General features: G+C 37.4%; 1 protein-coding gene across 1 annotated transcript; it reads right to left on the bottom strand.

Annotated features, from left to right (window-relative positions):
• Nucleotides 1-1,060: 1,060 nt before the first annotated feature.
• LOC145484753 (uncharacterized) lies at nt 1,061-21,031 on the bottom strand. Its single transcript, XM_081463387.1, has 13 exons — nt 20,654-21,031; nt 17,223-17,388; nt 16,142-16,319; nt 13,784-14,013; nt 13,217-13,268; nt 12,748-12,956; nt 11,062-11,174; nt 10,499-10,529; nt 10,104-10,149; nt 9,815-9,923; nt 9,639-9,696; nt 5,893-5,950; nt 1,061-5,461 (listed from the first exon to the last, which is right to left on the bottom strand). Exons 1-13 carry the CDS (start codon nt 20,656-20,658, stop codon nt 5,430-5,432), a joined length of 1,287 nt encoding a protein of 428 aa, XP_081319513.1. The 5' UTR covers nt 20,659-21,031; the 3' UTR covers nt 1,061-5,429.
• Between the last annotated feature and the right edge of the window lie 482 nt (nt 21,032-21,513).

The raw sequence follows: 21,513 nt of genomic DNA, 5'->3' as shown, positions 1-21,513 counted from the left end.
CTACTTTTGTTCCAGTTAATTTGCTTGAATAGTAATGGCCAGGTGAATGAAACCGCCCTATTGTTGAACTGCGTGTGATTTTTTTAAAGGTAGATTGTTCACGTAAACCGCTAAGGCACATTTGCTTTCTATTGCACGACCTAATTCCTCCACTGTTATTATTTTTATTATTTGATGATTAATGTCAATCGTCTAGTAGTAAAACACTAATCGACTAATGTCTCATATCCTCCAAATTTTCTCTGCGTTGCCTCGATCGTTAAGTAAAAATAGCTGTGTCATTTGGTCATTTCGCAAGTAAGCTACATAAGACTTCACAAACGGTGTAATCTAAAGAACCAAAACAAGTAGTTTCATAGTTGGAAGTTTTGTTAAATCAAATTGTATAAATGCAGCCGAACAGTGACTGTAATAATAAGCCAAAGAAAAGCGCACTTTAATAAATAGACTCTTTGAACTCAAACAATCCAAGCGGGGGGTGGGGGGGGGGGGGAGGTATTTTTTTTAGCAATATTTGACTCTGTGGTTGAAATGTTCGATCCTCAGAACCAGTCACTTTTATTAACTTGATCCTAACCCGAAACTGGGCGTATTGTTCGTGGGTTGTGTTGCTGGTTGGTTGAAAGGGTGGCTGGCTGGGACATTTACCTGGAATTTACTGAGATGTAGGAGTTCCAAATTGTCACAGTTTTGCTGATAAATTTGTCATGCATCGCGGAGAAATATTTTAATTAAGGACGGTACCTACTAAATACGAAGGTTTCTTCGCCAGGTTAGGAGCACGCGGAAATAGTAGATCTTTGCAAGGGCTACTGAAATTCACAAGGAAAGATTGGGGTAGCGACACATTTTATCGAGATAATTAGCCTTAAATCTCAACAAAAATGTTGACATAGCATTTTTCTGAAAAAAGAGAAGGAAGGGATATTTCTTCACAGATTTCATTAGAATTCGCCTTTACACACAGAAAAGCAAACACATTTATAAAGATCTTGAAACTGCATGGTAAATGGTAACTGGTAAATTGCTCATCCCGATTTTGGAGTTCTCTGTTGTCCTTACCCCTTTTAAGCAGCCATCAAAAATTTAAAAAAAATCTTAGATTTATTTTCTTTTGGAAAAGACGATGACAGATAAGAGTCCTAACTGAAATAGAATTTGACTACTGATGAGAACAATCTAACGCACGTTTATTATGATTGTCTAGACGTGATTCCTTGTTCACTAAGCAATTAACCCAATCTGAAAAATATTCAAAGTACACGAACCTCTATCAAGGAACCACCTCCATTAAGCGACCACTTCCCATTTCCTCAAGGGGGTTTGACTGTATACCTAATATCTCTCCCTGCCATAAGGCACGTAAGGCTTGGACATTCTCTCTCCTTCCATTCACTTCGATTTGTTGTCAGAATTCTAGAAGGGATTGGAACGGCTTAGGGAGAAGGGAGAACGAGGTTAAACCATTTCTACGTTTCTTAGTGGTCGATAACATTTAATTGCCAATACCAAATAGTTGTCGACATCACAATTTCTAGTCTGTAAAGGGCCCTTAGCTATCTTTAATTCAGTTGTTTTCACACCCTCAGTGCGACGTCATGCAATACAAAGCAACTATGTCACACAACACTGCTCAAGAGCATTCACTTTATTGAGGAATAGAGGAAATGGACCTCACTGTTTGCTTGAAATCGTTTATTCTTGTTTGGATATGATTCATTCCCTAAGATTATGGATGTAATGTAAACTACATATATAAAAAAAGTTATAGTGTTGTTGAACACAAAAATAATTCCCTCAAAGTACTGTGGAACGTACGTAACCAAAAGTTGATTTGTTATGAAAAGTGACTAAGACGTTACGCACTTGATCAAACAAGTAAGGGATATCATCACCACAGGGAAAGTTGTCTCGATTACTTTATTAATTCTTCTAACTAGTACTGTACGAAATGTATGGAGACAAGAAAGGAGAACTTGTAATGTAACATTAAAACCAACACCATTGAGACCCATAAGTCTCATTTGGGCTTGGAGATCAAATTATAGTGCAATCTTTGGCTACATCAGGGGTCTTTCATATCCTAATTAGCATGCCAATTGTGTTGTTCCAAAAATTATCCATACCCCTGCCATGAAGGGTACTTTTAGTTTGACCAACCTCCCTCACCCCCAACCCCACCCCCCAGGCACAGATCTAGGTGGAGAGTGCAGGGGGTGCACTCCCCTACCTGAGATAAGAGTCAGTTCCGCCAGCCTTAGTGGTGCACCCCCTCTTAAGAATAATCCTGGATCCGCTCCTGCCCCCAGTCTCTCTGGAAATTCCCGTTCCTTCAAAATTTTGGTTGTTAGCCCCCCACCTCTCCCTTGCAATTTCCAATAACCCTCCTTGGGGTGGGTAGGAATAGTCTCTGGAACAACAAATTATGGATGCATTATGCCAAAACAAGCATTCCAATCATTCCCTTGCAAATCTGGAATTTCATCATTAAATTCATATTTTCATTCTTAGTCATGCTAGCTTGTTGTGCATACTTGAAAGTAAAAGGCAACATTTCAAAATTAAGACGCAAATTATAATGTCAACAAAGACTGCCCAATAAGTGACACAGCTTTCCCAGGCCCTCAGGTGTGCAGGTGAACTAAAACAACTCTGGATAAACATGCTGTTGGGATCATAATTCAAAATTCCCCCAACAAGTGCAATGTAACTATATGGAGACCGAGGGGGCAGGGGGGGGGGGGGAAGCACTCAATTACAACATGTAAACTACAACAGCTCATACATTTGGTTAACTACATAGGAAAATAAATCAAAAATAACATTCTCATGGACTGGAAACAATAAAGAACTCTATAATTATTGATCCTACATAACAATCACATCGAAACAAACTGAACAGGACAACAACACACTAATGATTGTCACACTTAAGAAAATGTCAGACAGAGGCTGAAGCTTAGGCAAATTTATAGTCCCTCATTATGACGAATAACTCACAGTGGAGAGCTAGGTTGGGAGTGGCTTCTGGTGTGAAAACAGAACATTGAGGAGCTGAAACTGCACCTGAATCTGTCCTCTCCTAAACCACTTACATTCTTTTTAACCATTAGATGTTACTACATACAGTGTATAAGACAAAAAGTGCAAGCCTTTCTGACAAATACTAAGCAAGTAAAAATAGAAACTATTTATGGGTTCAAAATCTCCATCTGCCTTAACCAACACTAACATAGTCCAATAGTGGCATTCCATGCAAATAAGAAACTCTCTTACTCTCACAGCCCAAGTGTCATATTGTTACTACATTTTGCTATCTCAAGGCAATGTATCACTCTGTAAACCTCCCTCTTACCAATGCTGCCACATTTGTATGAGTTTTTTTGGTAAGTAATAATGAATATTACAAACCCAGTAAATCTTGAACATTTACAAGAGGCAACAGTTGCTGAGAAAACTTTTGTCAATGACTATATTCATCTAACTTGCCCATTTAACAACAGCCACCCCCACCCAGTCCTATTTCAAGTACAGTCTTATCAGTTATTGTACAAAGTTTTATTTGTCACTCAACTGTTACTTTCATAATATTGTTTTGTTATGTTATAAACCTTCAGTTACATGTAACTTATAATCCAACGCAAGTCTTACAGCTTCTGGAAAGTTTGGCCCTTAGGTTTTTAAGCTGTGACTAGTTACTTGAACTGGGCAACTTGAAAGACAACAACAACAACAAAAAAACAGAAATAACAGAGATGGCAGTCTTTTTCATAAACAGACCTATGCTGAGAAACCATCCAAACAATATGCTTTGTAAAAAAAAAAAAATACAATTTGAAACCAAGTGAAGGAAATTACAGGTCTGTTTTACTCAAATTCACTGACTACTTTACAGATCCATCTTTGGCAGGAAATAACCAGACCTAATTGAGATTATTACAACATTAACTTCTTTAACGGCTTGAAGTTTAGGATTGAAATCCACCACTCAAAACCTAAAAAAGGTACGAAGTTTCTTGAATACACCTTATTCCAAAATGGCAGCCAATTTATTATTCTTTTGTTTTCATGTTAATTAGCCCTCTTTGCCTCATCAACACGTACAAAATACAAAAAAACTTTGAAGTGAAAACGAGGCAAAAGGGCTAATTAGAATGCAAACAAAAGAACAATAAATTGGTCGCCATTTTGTAATGAGGTGTATGAGAAGTCTGTAACATACTTTATTATGATTTGCTTATGTTGCTCACTTAATTAACAAATAACATTGATTTATAGTCTGCATGCTTCAACCCTGGTTATTGGTCCATGTGTAAAAAATTTTGCCATCCTTCATTCTCTCAATAAATGACACTGTTACCACCAGAGGTTGTTGTTGTGTGACGTTCATTTATCTTTACTCCAGCTGCATTTGTCATGGTGTGCACCGCACACATGAATACTGATATAGCTAGGAAATTAAACCACTTCAAGAAATCAATTTGTGAGTACATTTGTAAGCATTGAACCATTTACCCGACAACACTGTGGTTAATTTTATTTGAAGCAGCCCAGTTCAAGTAGTTCCAGTCTATTTTATCTCCTCCTGTTCTAGTAATCTCACGCTCAAAACATTTTAACCATGTTTTAACTAAACAGCTTTTAAACACGTCTATGCTTTCATGTGAATATAAAGCTAAGAAATTTTTTTTTTATAAGTAGATCTTGCGTGACTGAGTTCTTCAGGTACAACAGACTAGCCTTTAATTTAAATTTAAAAACTTCCTATTACAAGATCAGTTGTATCTGTAGGATCTGTTCACATGACAGCAAACAAATCTGTTGAAAATACTGGGGTCCATGAAACAATAAGATCATGTAAAATGAACATTGGAAGGCCTGAAGATGCATGTCCAAGTGAACTTCTCTGCTCATGAATTTCAAGTGTTAGTGGAATTATTATTCATCCTCTTTTCACATTACTTGTGATCTAAATGCATAAAAAAGTCCAATGCCTCACACTTGAAAATAATATTAAAAAAATAATAATAATAACACAAAGTACATCAAAAGAAATCCCAGCTCGCATTAACCTGTACAAAGATATTTTGCTTTCACTCCCGATGGTCTACATTTATAATCTAAGTGTTAATCACCTTGTCGCATTAACATACATGTTAATTATTTACCAAGTGTTTAATGAGGCACCATTGCTTTTATTGTCCTTCATTACAGGCACTTCCCAAGGAAATTATGTCAGATAATTATTTCTATGATGAAGCATAAATTTTCTACTTGATATTAAGTCAACTGTCTGGAGTTTGCTCACAGTTTTGTCCTTGACATTTTTTACGATGTCACAATGAGGAATAAAAATCTTATTTCATTCCATTAATCACAGGTTCACCCTTGATTTAATTACATCTTAAGAGGACTGTCTCCAGAATCATTCACCGAAGTCGTGAGATTTCTTGTCTCACAGCTGCAAGAAAAGTGATAAAAGTGCTCCGTAAGAATTGCAAAAATCATTTTGATATGGTATGGAACACCAAACAAAATTAGCTTTCTCAATTTTCAGTTCTCTTTAATGGACCCTAGTCAGTCTCCACCATTTTCAATGTCATTGAAATTATTGATTTGCATGGTGAGGTGAAATCTTATTGCTCTAGTCTACTATAAGTCGTGTTCCCGAAAGTTTTTAATTATCTTGAGTAGTTTCACAGTGATATCTTTCATTTCGACATGCTCCGAATAAAATATAATAGCCAAACTCTCGTATGTAAACTAAAACAAAGGTGTGGCTGACTAGGGCCTTCTAAGACATTTAATGTAAAATTGCATGGAGACATGTCTGTTGTCTTGAAAAGGATTTAGGTACAAATCTCTTGTCAGTTTTTTTCTATGCAGACGTACCTTCAATTATTTCTCTTTTTGCAGCATCCAATTCTTGTCTAAATTCAGCAAGCAATTCCTGGAAAAGAAAACAGGCCACTTGTTAGAGAAAGAAAACAGACTTGCAAAGTATTCCAATCTTGTCCAGTCCAAAAGTAGATGCACAAATCTATAATTCTCAGACTCATTAATAATTCATCAAGTTTAGACAAAAGAAATCATGACCGTGAAGGAGGTTCCTCAGTTTTTGTTTTGATTTAGGTATATCCAACATGAAAGACCATGTTTGACCATGTCTCCAAACACCTAAAAGCTTGATCTTTAAGCACTGAATATATACCAGTGCTGGAAATAATTTTTCTCCTTTAACAGGACATGTGTCCTTTCAAATCTTCATTTTAGTCGGACATCTTATCAATTTGACCGGACACTAATTTGCATAATTGATTAGCATAATTAATAAGCATAATAAAATTCATTGTCATACTGTAAAGATTTTTAATACATATCGTTCAACACTGTATTTAAATTTGATTTATTTATCATTTATGATGATTATATGACTTAATCTACAAGACGACTGCACAGATCTCTCCTGGTTATCTCCTGATTGTATGTTCTTCAAGCAAACCTGGTTTCCTATTGAATTTTACCATTAAAGGGACACAGTCAGCTTTAGGACCACACTGACTTGGACAATAGTTTTCTCACTTTGATAAAAGTTCACCTCAACCTGAAATCAAAGTACATCTAGAAATCCACTTCAATCTTTGCAGTGTTTTTCTTGATTTTCAATCGTTCACTGAAAAACCTGTTTTTGAGTGTGCTTTCATTCAATCCTATGATATTATTTTCATCATATTTGGTTAAAAACAGTATGGATTGCGTCCCTGTGATATGCAAATTAGATATGAAATGGTATCTAATGCGCATATGCACCAGCTGACTGTGTCCCTTTAAAGCAGAAGCCCATCACTAGGAGTGTACAACTACCCCAATTATTCCTGTCCCGGTGTTTTCACAGACCGATCTATTTTTAGTTTGAATTTACCACGAATTCAGCCCCCCCAGGAACCTCAGTGACCAATCACAAGCATGGACTTTATAATTTCACCAGAAGATTAGGTTGACATGTCCATCTAAGGCCGCCATTTTTCTCCTTACTGGTTCGAGCTCATATAGACCGGTACTGACCTTTTTCATGGGAAAAGAAGCCTAAAAATAGACCATTCTGTAAAAATACCATGACATAGGCTTAGTATGGGAGTCGCAGGCTCCTAGTGATGTGCTCCTGACCAAAGTTGACTCAAGGGTACAAACATGAAGTGCTAACAGCATATCGCAATGTACGTAGTGCATAATAGGGAGATTTCTGAAGAGTATTTTATTTGGCAAGTACAGGAAAGATGAACACTTCTGCTTTATGATATGGCAGAAGCCCATAATGGGCTCCTGGATATGGCTGAGACTGTCAGAGTCAAGGGCCTAAAATTAAAAAAAAATCTTGAGTCGCCATTTGGCAACTAAGTGATAACAATCAAGTAGGAATTTTACTCAGAAAAGAACTCAATGCATAAAATCTGTAAAGAAAAAATTTTCAAGACTTTTTTGGGCGCTAATTTTGTGTACGTAGCTAATGTAATGTCTCTGAAGGATTCATGCACTTCAAGAGACACAATCGGTAGGCATACATGATGTACTCAATGCTCAAGGGTTTGCAATGCATTATAGGACAATTTCAAACACAAGCAGCCATTTGCAAGTTTTCCGATGTGAGGGAATCCTTTACAGTAAAGCAAAAGGATAGATTGCTTTCTTTTCTTACGCTGAATGCTATAGAAGCAAAGGTCTTTCACTATGTAGTTCTGGAAGGACATAATGTCTGAGAAAATAACCGTTATTGATCGTCAACACAGAGAAACGTAGTCGCCTTTATGGTAGCCTTTGAATGCAGACGTATTTTCGGCTGTTGACCAGAATTTTTGGCTGCCAAAGATGAAAATTTTAGCCATAGTGGCAACTGTACCGGTCGCAATTTCGAGCCTTTTAGCAATGTATCTAACCAAATTTTATGGATGGACAATAACTTGGTGTTGGTAAAATGTTCAGACATGATGTCCGATGACCGACTGTTATTTCCAGCCCTGTATACACTGCAAAATCTCAATCAAACAATTGAATAGTCAGTTAGCCCATCACTCAAACCATCACTAAGTTATACAGGCAGTCACAAACTTGACATTCTAATGCATGTGTAGCACAAAAGGCATACAGGGTGGTAGGCAGGCAGTCATTGATTGCAACATTTTGATTTTTTTCAGAAAGATGACCAAGGGGATCATTTAATACTTCTCCCTAAAGTAAATAATGAACCAAGCAATGTACTACAATTATTTTGCAAACAATGCATAGTTACATTTTCATTAATTTGTGAAGTTTATCTTCCTCGAAAATGATCTCATAAATAAAATAATTAAGTTACAATTTGTAAAAAATCAATTGGAATTGACAGTGGCACTTTCCAGGCTCTTCATCCACTATTTCATATCTAATTATATAGCTCTGTCGAAATCCATTATTCCCAACAGACCTATTTTTTATTAATTTTTGCAAACTGTCCAAATTTAAAGTAAATTGGATAGTTTTTGCTCGAGCGTTTAGTTTAGCTTTAAACAAACTGTCCAATTTGAGAAAAATGTGGATACTTTCCATCAACCAATGAAATGTCAAGATAAATAAAAGAACTGAGTATTGGCCAATCAGGTTGTAGCTATTATCACTGCCATCAAACATCATCGAGCGATTGTAGCTCGCTAAGTTTTCTTATGTTTTGATAATGGCAGAATTTCCCGACTTTTCTCTCCACCTTTTTGACGTCTAAACTTTCAAATGAAGTCTTCAGCTAGGTTTCCAGAGATAGATGCTACTGATTTACTCAAGATGAGCGAGAATAATCAGAACAAGAACACTCAAAGAAGCAAAAAACCTGTGTTAAAGTGTTTGACCTGTGATGTGCTGAGCAAAGCGAAGTGAGAAATACTGTACTTTAGGTGATAAAATATTTGCCTTGTTCATCTGTTTTTGGATCCTATATAATTAATAGGTAATAGGACCAAATGCTTGTCCAATTTGGAAATAATTGGATTCAAAAAATTCCTCGGACTGCCAAATTGGACGATGCCGTAGGCAGAGTCCAATTTTGGCTGTCCTCAGAATTTTTTTCATCCAATTATTTCCAAATTGGACAGCATGTAGTCCTATTACATATACAAATTGGAAATTTGAGTATAATTCTGTTTTTTTTTTTTTTTTTGTTTTTTTTTTTGTGAAAGGAGAAAAACCGGAGAACCCAGAGAGAAATCCTTGTAGCAAGGCAAGGGCCAACAATTAAACTGAACACACTTACGATGCTAAATACAGGATTCAAACCTGAGCCACATTGGCAAGGCTGCACTCTAAGCAAAATTGCAAGGTGCCAAAGGGTTCTCATGTAGGAAATATTGGGTGCCCACTCTAACAAGTTTTCATAAGAATGAAGTTAAACAAGTCGCCCAAAGACAAAACTTGGCCGCCTGAGGCACCTGGGCTCTGCTAGATGACAGCCTTGATTAGCCTCTGTAAATCCGGGTGCTCCTGATCTAAAAAAATTTTCAAGGAGTTTTCAAGGCCTGTGCCAAAAATGAGGCATCTTAAAAAAAGATAAAGCTTTCAGTTCCCTTCCACCGAATGCAACTTACATATGTACTACATCCTAAGATCGGCCTTACCGTTTTTAATTCTTCTAGCTGGTCGTTGCTTAATGATGATTCACTCTTGCTATTTTTCCTGCAAAACAAAGTGCACTTAATTTTGGTTGTTGAGTAGTCAACTGGAGCTAAAATAAACCAATGATATGATTATGATTCACACAAATGCCAATGCAGTGGCAGCAAGTCCTCCTTACCTGATTCCTCCATTACTGGTTGGTTTAGCTGTTGACAAGAAGTTTGTCTTGACATTGTTGTTTCCAAGAGCTGGGGCTGCTGGAGGATTGCTAGCATTTAAGCGAGGACCTGTGCAGAGACGATCAGCTAATCATTAACATCTTCAACTCTGGTTTAATTATAAGTAGTCCAGGTTGTCCACAACACTAGTTGGATTCACTGTATGGTGCTCTAAAGCAAGACAGGTTACTTTACATTTTTATTTGGCAACCACAATACCTAAAGTACAAAAAGGAGGATCTTACTCACCAGATGGCAATCTTTCTGTTCTTGTTTCAGCTTCTTCCTTTACTGGCTTGGGATTAAAATGTGAACAAACACCCAGCATTAACAGTGAAAACCGCAATCAAAGGCAACCTTAGATGACTCATAAAAATACAACTTACATGCAAGCAAAACAGTCATCATATAATTATGTATTTCACAGTCTAACTTAGTTAATATACAACACACAAACCCTTAAAAGTTCTACCCTTCTTTGCACAACACTGTATGGGACCAACAATGGGACAAGGAAAGAGGGAATATAGAGGATTTTTTTGGACTTAAGCCTGAACATTACAGTTTACTTGTGTCAGAACCAGTGGCACCTCAGCTGGTACATGAAGCTGTTAGAGGCACTTTAAAAACACAAAATGTCGTACCTCCACTTCTCTGCCTTCCTCTTTTGCTTTTCTACAAGGAAAAAAAACAGGTTAAATTCAGCAGTGGAAGTCAAGACCATTTATTTTGCATTAACTCCTGTACATGCAAAGTTAAAAACAGTGAATGTATGAAAACAAACATGGTGTGAACCTAATAACAGCCTGAAGAACATCCTGTGGATTTGGTGGCCCAGACTAAAAATGCAATAAGGAGCTTTAGAGAGGCACCAGTAAGACAAAGAGCTTAGGTTGGATTGGCCAGAGAGCCCCAGAGTAATTAACCCACAGGGGAAGCATGATAGGGAGACCCCAGCCCACCTGGAGGTATACAAGAATAGAATGGCAGAGTAGGAGAAGAGACAGCTTACTAGGCACAAGGCAAAAGGCACTACACAACACTAGTTGTTCCACCAGGAACAAAGAAGACTACATGTAATTAATATGAGTAAGGAAGTAATCAACCGGCCTCAAGAGTCCTCATGGGCCCGATGAGGATGAGTGAGTGAGTAAGTAAGTAATCAAACTGAGTTAGAAGTCTTTATTGTATTGAAGCAACAGCCCACCTTGCTGCGAGCTTTCTTTGCATTTCTGCCATCATGTCCATTCCACCACCCATAGCCTTGCCACCACGACTCGTTGAATTAGCTCTTTCATTTCTTGGACCTTCACTCTCTGCCTGAAGAGTCAGGTAATCAAAGTCAGAACAAAACATTCACCAGGCTTTAGTATAAATTTCAAATGATTTTACAAGTACATAACAATTATATTACAGGCTTTTTTGCTTTTTTCTGAAGTTCATGACGGAATGGAGTACAACACTGCAGAGACAAATTCTGCTGCAGATGTGAGTAGAAGTGACTATACTGTACACAGATAATATGAGTGGGCCTGAGTGATCACTTACTCCTGAGAAAGACATCTGAAGCAATAAGCACTGGCAATCTCATTTCCACTGTTTACATTAATCGACAATGTAAAACAAGATTCTGTTGAGGCTATCCACTTTATGAGTAAAAGACTGCCTGAATAAAGGACTACATGGCACAGAATTGTTTCTGCAGTAGTAAAAACACATTTCATAGTATTGGAACCAGTTGCATACAATATGCTGTACAGTATTGTTCAAGACATGTTCTTTTTAAAAAGAAGCAAAATATATAAAAAAAGATACTTTAGTCCATTACAGTGTCAATTGAAGCTAACAAACAAAGATAAAAGGCCAATCAACAGGTTTAAGGTGGCTTACTACATTTTGATGGAATATAACAAAACAACTTGAACTCTTTTCAAAAATGTTCCAAGATGTTTTGCCTTTCTCTATTTACTGCTTGCTTAAGTCCTTTGCCATTCTATGTGAAACTTGAACAATTAAACGTCAACAAATGGCCAAAATAAACGACTGAGTACCCAAGGAGAGACTGGGTACTAGTAGGTTAAATCACGTTTTTCTCAAAATCTACCTGTATGAACCCGCCTCAAATTTTCAGGAATAAGAAATTGGCTCTGATTTAATATTCACCCAAAGTAAAATAAAAACCTGTTAGACAGATTTTTTGGAAACTAAGAAAACGTGAGATAAATTCTTACAGATTTTTTTAAAATTTTGGCTTCAAACGTGATTCACCCCTACAAATCAACTGTGAAAATTTTATCATGGGTTGTACGGTAGATTTTCGAGCAATCCTCGATCAAAGACAAGCTTTTACAACCTTGGACGAGAGTTGAATTGCACATGCCCTTTCTTTAAGCGCATGCTCATTTGACACCATGTATCGCGTGCAAGAAAGCAAGAGTAAATTGGCACTCCTTTACCGGTTGTTTATTAAGCTTTTTTGTCATATTTTTTTGGCCCTAGGCTCTAACACTTGTTTGAACAGAGTTTGAAACTATTGCTTCGTATACCAATTGAAAGTGATTTAACAACTTTCAAGAGCTGAAGTGGTTTTCTTTTCCTCTTAGGGTCACTTCCATCATTTTTGCATGCACGATTAATACTGACGTCTGGCAAGCAATCGTAGTGCGCACTACTGAGTCCCCGAAAAACTCTAGAAAGCCACCTTAAGCTTGATTATTTAAAAATTACTCTGACCTGCACTTCAAAATTTTGCTGATTACAGGCAAGAAATCCATCTTTATTGGCACTACAAGAACATTTTAGTTTGAATTCAGTTTGAATTTTTTTCCAGAACATCAGTGACATCATTTATAATAACTCGTTCTGTTACTTAAAAGTTTCAGCTCACCCTTACCTTAGCTGCCTTCTTTAATTTTGCTGCAGCTATCTGGTCAGCTAACGTCCCACCACCCCCTCCTGGTGCCGGAGGAGGTGGAGGAGGTGCAGGGGGTCCTCCGCCTCCTGGGACAGGGGGTGCTGCAGGAGGAGCAGGTGGGGCAGGAGGGGCCGGGGGAGCCGGTGGAGCAGGTGGCGCCGCTGGCGCAGAAGGAACATGTGGTGCACCTGTCAAAGATGAAATGAAGGTATATTGATGAGTAGACTGAGTCAAATCCAAGTCAGCTGCAAGTCCGAGTTCCTTTTCATTACAAAGTTACTGAAGCAGTGTAAAGACATAGGATTCCAACCAACCCGGTAGTTTTCAGGAGTCTTTTGGCTTTTTCACAACAAATTATTTTTCTAGGTAACATATTCTACTTTGATTTGAAGCTGTATTGAAAATTACATGTCACTATTACAGGCATCGTGTATATGAATCAACTTACTCTGTATGACTGGCTGTGGCCCAGGTGATGTTGATAAAGAGGCAGTGCTTGACTAACAAAAAATACATGTAAAATATTTTTTAATCATTAGCACAGTCAGTTCCATTAAGCACTTACTGTAAATCTGTTTCAACAACATGAAGAGTCTAGTAACTAGCAGCTCAAGATGAGCTGCTCCCGTACATTATATAGGAACAAATTAATAAACTAAACAACAAACTAAAATTATGCAGACCCTGTGTGACCACCTGTGTGATCAGATCATGAACATGAAAATGACATACAGGTACATATACATGTAACTAGCAACCCACTGCAACTTTAGAAACCTGAGGAGTGTTGGGGATTTTCCAGTGAAAACAAATCAGTCACTCAATTCCAAGGCCTAAACTCTAGCAAATACATGTACATGTATCCTACAAATGATACTTAAAATGTAAGTGTCAAAACCTTCCCACTGAAGCCAGAGGCGAGTTTTGAACAATTTACATCATCACTTCTATCGTTGAAGGGTGTGCAGATCATGACAAACTGTCATCAGTTTGTTAACCAAGACTCAATACTTACATTGGGGCTTTCTGTCTCCCGAGGGACATCATACTGAGGGTGGTATGACCTGTTGTCTGGGACAGCTGAAGGAGCCATCCTGCCACGTGAGTACTGATCATGAGCATCATAATGTGTCTGATCCCGAATCTGTGCAAGCATTTCATCTTGCTCATTACCTCTGCCATTACTTGTGTGTGACAATGGCATAAACTGCTGCTGAGTTATTGAGGGAGACTGTGGGATTCCAGCTAAAAAGAAATTGATATGCACTTTTATTGTACATAGAAACTTAATTGCCTTACTAGCAAATTCTACAATGTTTCACTTCGAGGCAAAAAGTTCAGTATCAGTATTTCACATTAAAGTTACTGGCATGGAATGCAGTCTACCAGTAAAGAACAAAGTCAACAAATGTAATCCGGGTATATTTTTTATCTTGCCATGTATAAAGTACCGCTCAGAACTAAGCGAACCAAAGTTCCCGTTAATTACACATTAACAATGCAAAGGGGTTAACACGCGTGCGCGTTTTGGTGCGTTAGACTGTGTTTTGACTTCGCGTTATAACGCGTTTAAGTAAACGCATTAGTATGTATGAGCTTGGTTATTGTTCGTTTCTTTTGTTAATTTGTGAAAGGAAGTTAATGACCTTTTCTAAAGACAACATTTGGTAATGTCGTGTGTTTTCAAGGAGCAGACAAGTTCTACAGTTGTATTTCTTTCATACCGGCTGAATATTGCAGCAGTTACCTACATACCATTTTATTTTGATTCATTCAACCACAAATAAAAGTCCAAAATAGAAACTTGGCATACCATTGAAAGCAACACAACAATAATATTCCAATTCCAGTCTCATTTATGCAATTTGCTGCTTTTGTCCCTCATCTTGTGGAGAGTAAAATTCAATGCTTGGTTTGCAATATCTCTTCTCAAAGCATGTGTGTCTCCAAGTCCCAGATAAGCTCGAAAACAACTAATGGAACAAAATTGTTTTGTTTGACTCCTTATGCTATGCAATAACAGTGAAAAATGGAAATATCAAGGCATCAAACATCTCCTGTAAAATGATCGCCACGGGACTGCATATCTGTGAGAGACACTGTGTAAACACTGGAAACAGCAATGGACATCACAATTTTCATTCATGGCTACTTTAAATAATCCTGGAAAGAAATTTAATTGGGGCAGATTTTGATTACATGCTAGGTAACCACTTCTGAACTGTGAGTCACGCATAATGCAATCAACAAAGCAATGTTTTAAAAGTTTAATTTTCGTCAAACTTCACCTTAACACTTGATATTATAACCCGTGTGCCCAGAATTTACTTGTTTCAATCTTTATCAAAAATTTAATTGGAGGACGGCTTACCTGGGCTCTTGCCCGTGGGTAAGTGAGGAGAGAAGGTTTAATATACTTCCCCAAGAGGAAAATCTACTTGTACTGGAAGAGGCCTGTGTTTCCATCCTCATGTAATTTACAACTTTCTCCAGTTTTTGAGTGCCGGGTTAAATGAAATTGTCTAGCTTTCAATCTGTCGTTTATTTTGTCGATGTGATTGCTGCTATTAATGTCCATCTGATACAAAGAAAATTTTGGTGAGTATGAATGCCACGCTTGATTTGAGAACAGAGCTTATACGCCGGGTAAATGAGTTTGAAATGAAATTTTCAGGCGAACTAGCGATGGTTTGATGCAAAAGCATTCAAAATTTTTTGTCATCTTGTCAACATCAAAGCATCTTATTTCAGTGAAAGAGGTACAAAGCTGTATTTTCCAACTGCTCTTGTTAATTCCCTGTGTTTTGATTTGAATTTTGCCTAGCATGGAATTACTAAACATAAATCACACATTTGTTTGATCTGTAGTCTTGCTTTGTTCGCCATAACAATGCATCACAAAAGGAACATTGGTTATGAATAACAAAGGCTAACATGTTGGCAAAAACACACAGGCCATTTTGACATGCTAGGGGTGCGTTAAGAATGCGCACGCGATGTCTGTTTAGTTCTGAGCGGTACTGTAGAAGAAAGCTACCAAAAAGTCAATTTCAATCAGTTGCAAACTTGTCACGTACTTGTACTTAGTCATGGTTTTGTACAGTTCTTATTAATTGAAGTCTGCTATCTTTATATTTTGCACCTTGTAAAAACATTACTCAGTGTACACTAGCAAGAAAATGTATTCAATTGTTTCAAGATAATTCTTGACAATTTTTTGAGTACTTTTAACTCAATATCCGATTCTTGTGAGAATTACGTATCAAGTGTCAAGTCACAATTGTCTGATATTGTAATTAGTGATAGAAACTAATTAAAATTAATTACGTAACATTTTGCTTAATACTCTCATGTTAACTCTCCACTTTCATACCAGAGCCACCACTCCTAAGGTTTTCCAAAGCAGTATTTACAGCCTGTCCAAAAATTTGGGCATCTTCTTTGCTTGGAAAATTCAGACCATAGACCTGTCTCTGATCTCTCCATTGATGAAATGTCGGAGTTGCTTCGTTGTATTTTAATCCTTTTGCCAGTGCACAATTTATGACAACCTAGGGTTAATATGCACTGTTAGTAATAACCTCTTGAGGATATTGTATGAAATTCAGCCAGGAAGAACATGGATTTATAGATACACTCCACACACATGTGTAGAGATGCCAGTGTTACATGTAGGAATCCCAAATCTGGGAGACAACCATGCAATTCTTTGTGAACATACAGTGGGTTCAGGTCAGGCATTTAATGGTCTCGGTTGTGGCATTAAATTTTGTTGATTTGATTAGATTTTGAGGAAAATGCATTGCTATGTGGGTAACGAAAACCTCATGTCTGAGAAAGATGTGCCATGACAAGTGACAATGTAGCTGGCACACAGGAGAAGTCACAGTTATCTCCTCCTCTTGATCTTCATGTAAGACATTCAGTGACACCACTGAAGGAGAGGAAGAGCCAGACGAGTAATTTGATTCTGTTCTAAGATTGGGTTAACGAGTGACAAAGTACCTTTTCCTAGACAGAGCATTGCATTTCCAACTTACATGTAGTAATGTCTGACATTTTGCTTTACAATGCAATCAATCAGCAAACACAGTGAGCATGACAACTGAGAGAGTAAATGCCGGAAAATCCACAAGCCCCAGGCTCTTGGAAGAGACTTTCTTTGCACACTGTGCCATGCTAAAACTACCACAGATCCAAGAAGTAAGTCTCTCAATTCAACCATTAAAAATGCCTCAAACATCCCAAATTTACCCAAACTGAATGAGACATTTCCCAGATTTAGCCCAGATAAGAGTGAATCCTTCCATTTCAAATGAATTCCATCAAATCCACTAGCAGGAGATTTGATTACTGGTCTAGACGACCGGGAGAAATTTTTTGTCTGTAACTGGGAGAGTTGTCAGGCATGCAAGTAAACATCAACAACATTTTCAACTGCTACAGCAACATACCGTATGATCTTGAACTTTTCTGCCGACTATTCTATAAGTATTATTAACTGGATGGTGATAAACGTGGACTCTGGAGATTCCCGACGAGCCACCTGAGTGTTCCCATTCTTTCCTGTCATTGTTGTAGAGCATTACAGATGCCCGTGCCTGGGCAATAGACTGTTCACTAAAATGAAAGAACAAAAATAGGAAGCAAACTGATGAAATTAATGGCAATGTTAAATTGAAGCCTCTAGCATGCTCACTGGAAAAAAGTTACCCATCCTGAATTCCCTCCCCATATGAAATTAAAACTATAGGCTACATGTACAATATAGTTTTCAATTTGAAGATAGCAAGTGAGTAAGTACTAAGTAAATACTTTAATTATTTAAATAGGGTTTACACCAAATTTTATACATGTAGCCAAACCTAACAAACTTGTGGCCCTCTGTAATACTCACATTGCAATTTCAATAGCACCAAAAATTAAATTAATAAAAATACAAGAATGGATATAACTATATAACTATAGGATTATTCAATGTAAAGCCTGGTTTTCACTAGGACATGCATGTAAGTACAACCACAAGCATAAGCATAAGCATAATTATGGCACTGAGGATGACTACAACACAAGCATAAGCACATACATGTACACTGCAGGCACTCACTGAATGGATAATTGCCTTATTTTCTGTTCTATACCTCCTTGATACAGGAAAACAGGATGGCGGACTTTCACTTATGCTTATATATGCTTAATATGCAGCAGCACATTCTCACTTGACATGAGCATGAGCACAAATACAAGAAGAACAAAAATTTGTGTTCAGCTTGTGCTTATTGCTTCTGTTGTAGGTGTCCTCACTACCGTTGTGCTTATGCTTGTGCGTATTTCATAAATGTAAAAACCCGGCTTTAGATTTCAAGGTTAGAATTAGATGCAAATAGTACTCAATAGGTAGCTGTATAGAGTGGTAGATTAAGGTTTTTAAATATGGCATTCACATAGTGTGTGTATCAGATGTTTTAGACCTGGTGTCTCAAAAACTAAAACCTACGATCTAAGACCTACAGTGTATGACCTAATACCCCATCCAAATCTCAAAAACTAAGATCCTAAGAGCCCCTTCATATCTCAAAAACTAAGATCCAAATCAGATCCAAAAGTGTGTTCCTCATCATTGTATATTGTAGAGTTGTTATCGTAAGCTAATTATATATTTATTTTTGATTGTAAGTTAATTGTAGATATTTTATTCTTCTGTAAGTAACTTTAATGTAAGTAACGTATGTCATTGGTAAATAAAAAAATAAAAAAAAAAAAAAAAGATCCATCTCTTATAAAAATAATGATATAGATTGCCTTTTTGTATTATTTAAAGGGTTGCAGAACTGCACTCGAACATAACTAGATTAATTATCATTTTACAATACACAAAGACAGCACACTCTTACGAGAAATAAAAACAATGTCCTTCTACTACATGGACTGGAAATGTGCATACAAAGTGTATCACTTACCGGTAGTTATTTAAACAACTCTTGAAGTTGATAATGGTACATGTAAATTATTTAACCACTGCAGCAAGTTTGTGAAGCTGACTTTTAGAACATTAGCCATATCAGCTTCCATAAGTTGCTTCAAAGGTTAATTTACCCCTATTAACTTCAAGTTAAGAAATAGCTTCAGTAGCCCACCAATACAGCATAACAGTTTCTAACTTTAAACAACCACATGCATTGCAAATAAAATGTTTGTAGCAAGTTGTCATATTTCTGAAAATATGATGGAGAAGTATAAAAACTTTAAAGTTAGATTTATGAGATTCCTTCTCCACATTTTTTAACTCAAAGTAAGGTAGAACAAATTTATTTTGGCATGAGTCCAAATCAGACAGAACGAGGATATCTTAGGACAATACAATGTTTATATTGCTTATTTACATAGCAATAGACTGTCCATTCTCAGCCTCAATATGGCACTACAGAAAATTCCATTCATATATCTAAACACAACACGTCCTAACACACTACCAAATCCTAAAAATATCAGTCAGATCTTGTTTTACAAGGAAACTGAAACGTTGATAGGGAACGTTTCGACGGAAAAGAATCAAGAAAAAGAAATTTTGTCTTGTGATTATCCATAGCTCGTCGCTATGGATCATCGCACTTACAGGAGATAACATCTTGAGATTTGCATCATTTTAAAAGTCATCTACCAACAAATTAATTTGAACTGAATAAAATACGGCTTTATATACTAGAATATCTTGGCAAATCTAAATAACAGCTATCACGCCACTGGCAAATGTATGTTGTTTATCCTTATCGATACGTAATTGCCGCCAGCAGGGCTAAGAAAATGTTATTATATTTCTGCTTTGAGTATATCGTCGTCAAAGGAGGCATGTTAAGACTTGTAGGACATTTGCCGACGAATATCTACACTACAGGAAGCTCGCTTCTCCACCAAAGCTGAATATTACAGCGAAAAAGTGAGATACCGTAAAGCTATGAAATTCAAGAGCTCGAACATTTTCAGCCATTCGATTATTTTGCCACAAAACCCAGCTATGTTTAGAAATAATTTGGCATTCCAGCTTGCTTTCTTTTGAACACGATAACACCAAAAGGCTACCTAAACAAAAGTGACAAGTTTATAAAATATAGATTACAAGATATCACAAGGAAGAGAATTTGTAAAAGCGAAACCCAGTAAGCTTACAAACTGAAAACAAAACCCCACGTACACGACGAAAACAATGATGTTGTTTTCCACACTATGATAAACTGAACTCGACTGGTTTTGGGAACTGAAAATGTAATATGCCCCAAATAAGACGATAAAAAAAATGTTTACATCTGCTCCCATTCAGTGATTAACCGTTCGTTAGCAATTCAGCTGGCTCGAGTGGGTGCATGCTTACATTGTTTCCATTCGTCCAGAAAACAAGAACATGGAGGGCAAACTTGATCCCCGATAAGTCAATGTAATCATGTAATCCTAACAAAAGTATAGCAACAACACGTAAATATATTTCTTCAGATTACTTCCTCATAGCCCCCTGCCAAATCTTTTCTTTATACTTTATACAAAGCCTACCCCAGGGGCACTGGAGTTCAGGGGAATCCAACACTAGAATGCAAGACTTTCGAAGCGATTACATGTTCCAAATGCCAATGCCGAAGCCATCAATTGCCAACAAAACAAGACCGGTTTGATCAATTGATGGTTCGAAACGAAAAAAAAAATCGTCACGTATTAACCAAAAACAAACTAGTGGGAATCACAAATCCATTATATACAAACTTATGGCAGAAATATTTACACTGTTTTGACGAGCTGACTGGCTGTTATTGGGAATGTTCGACCGACAAGCGATCGATCGTCTGACATGTCAAGTCGAAAGTAGATCACAAGCCAATAGAATATCGATTCTTACCTCATACTGAAATATGACAATCAATGATTATCGTTACAAGGCAATTGAACTATCCAATGCTCGACCAAACGACTGTTATTCCAGAACTGTTCAATGAATAACTTGGAAGATTGGGAAATTCAAGCTCGGGTATTTCAAAATCGCCGCACCCAAACTGTTCTTTCCCTGGAATTGGTCGACTGCACTCGACGGGGATGCCGTCTAAGTTCCGTGATTAAGAAATAAAGGTCCACGACAATTCAATAGAACGCCGATTTGAACGTTCACTTCCGAGAATTGGGCCACAAGGAAGGCATGGAAGTCTTTCTCTTGTGGTGTATTCCACCGGATATGCCCACCTCACACTGCCGCCATTGCCGCCATATGACGTCATTCGAAACTCGCCCCAATCTGCAACTCGGGCGCAATCAGAGCCTAACCACGTGATTTCTTGTTTGTTCCGCATACCTGGGAGTCACTGGGTGCTTACCATTTAGTTAAAAAAAATATCCGAAAATTGCGGTTGAAAGTCAAATGGAACAGTGATTTTTTGGAAAATCCGTTCTGAAATTGTAGACTGCCTCCAGAGGTAGTCCTCTTTTTCCGTTCGGGACGGAATGGCGGAAATTTCCTTACCATTTGCTAAATTTTCCAGTTTCCAGTCTCCCGTCAGCCGAAAACAATTACGGGAAATCCAATTGCAAATAATAATTGCACTAACGCGGCGTTAGTACAATTTGCAATTTTGGACAAGCCCTTACATTGTTTAACGGTCATCCCAATCGGTTTATTCTGCCAAATGGTAAGCACCCGCTAACTCTTCCATTGTTATGAGGGGTTTTAAATTTCACAGACGTGGAGGAGTATTATCCAGTCCCTAA

This window comes from Orbicella franksi, chromosome 4 (genome assembly GCF_964199315.1).
Source record: "Orbicella franksi chromosome 4, jaOrbFran1.1, whole genome shotgun sequence".
NCBI classification, from domain to species: Eukaryota; Metazoa; Cnidaria; class Anthozoa; order Scleractinia; family Merulinidae; genus Orbicella; species Orbicella franksi.
The sequence above is the reverse complement of the archived record's forward strand: the minus strand, read 5'-3'. Positions and strand labels throughout refer to the sequence as shown.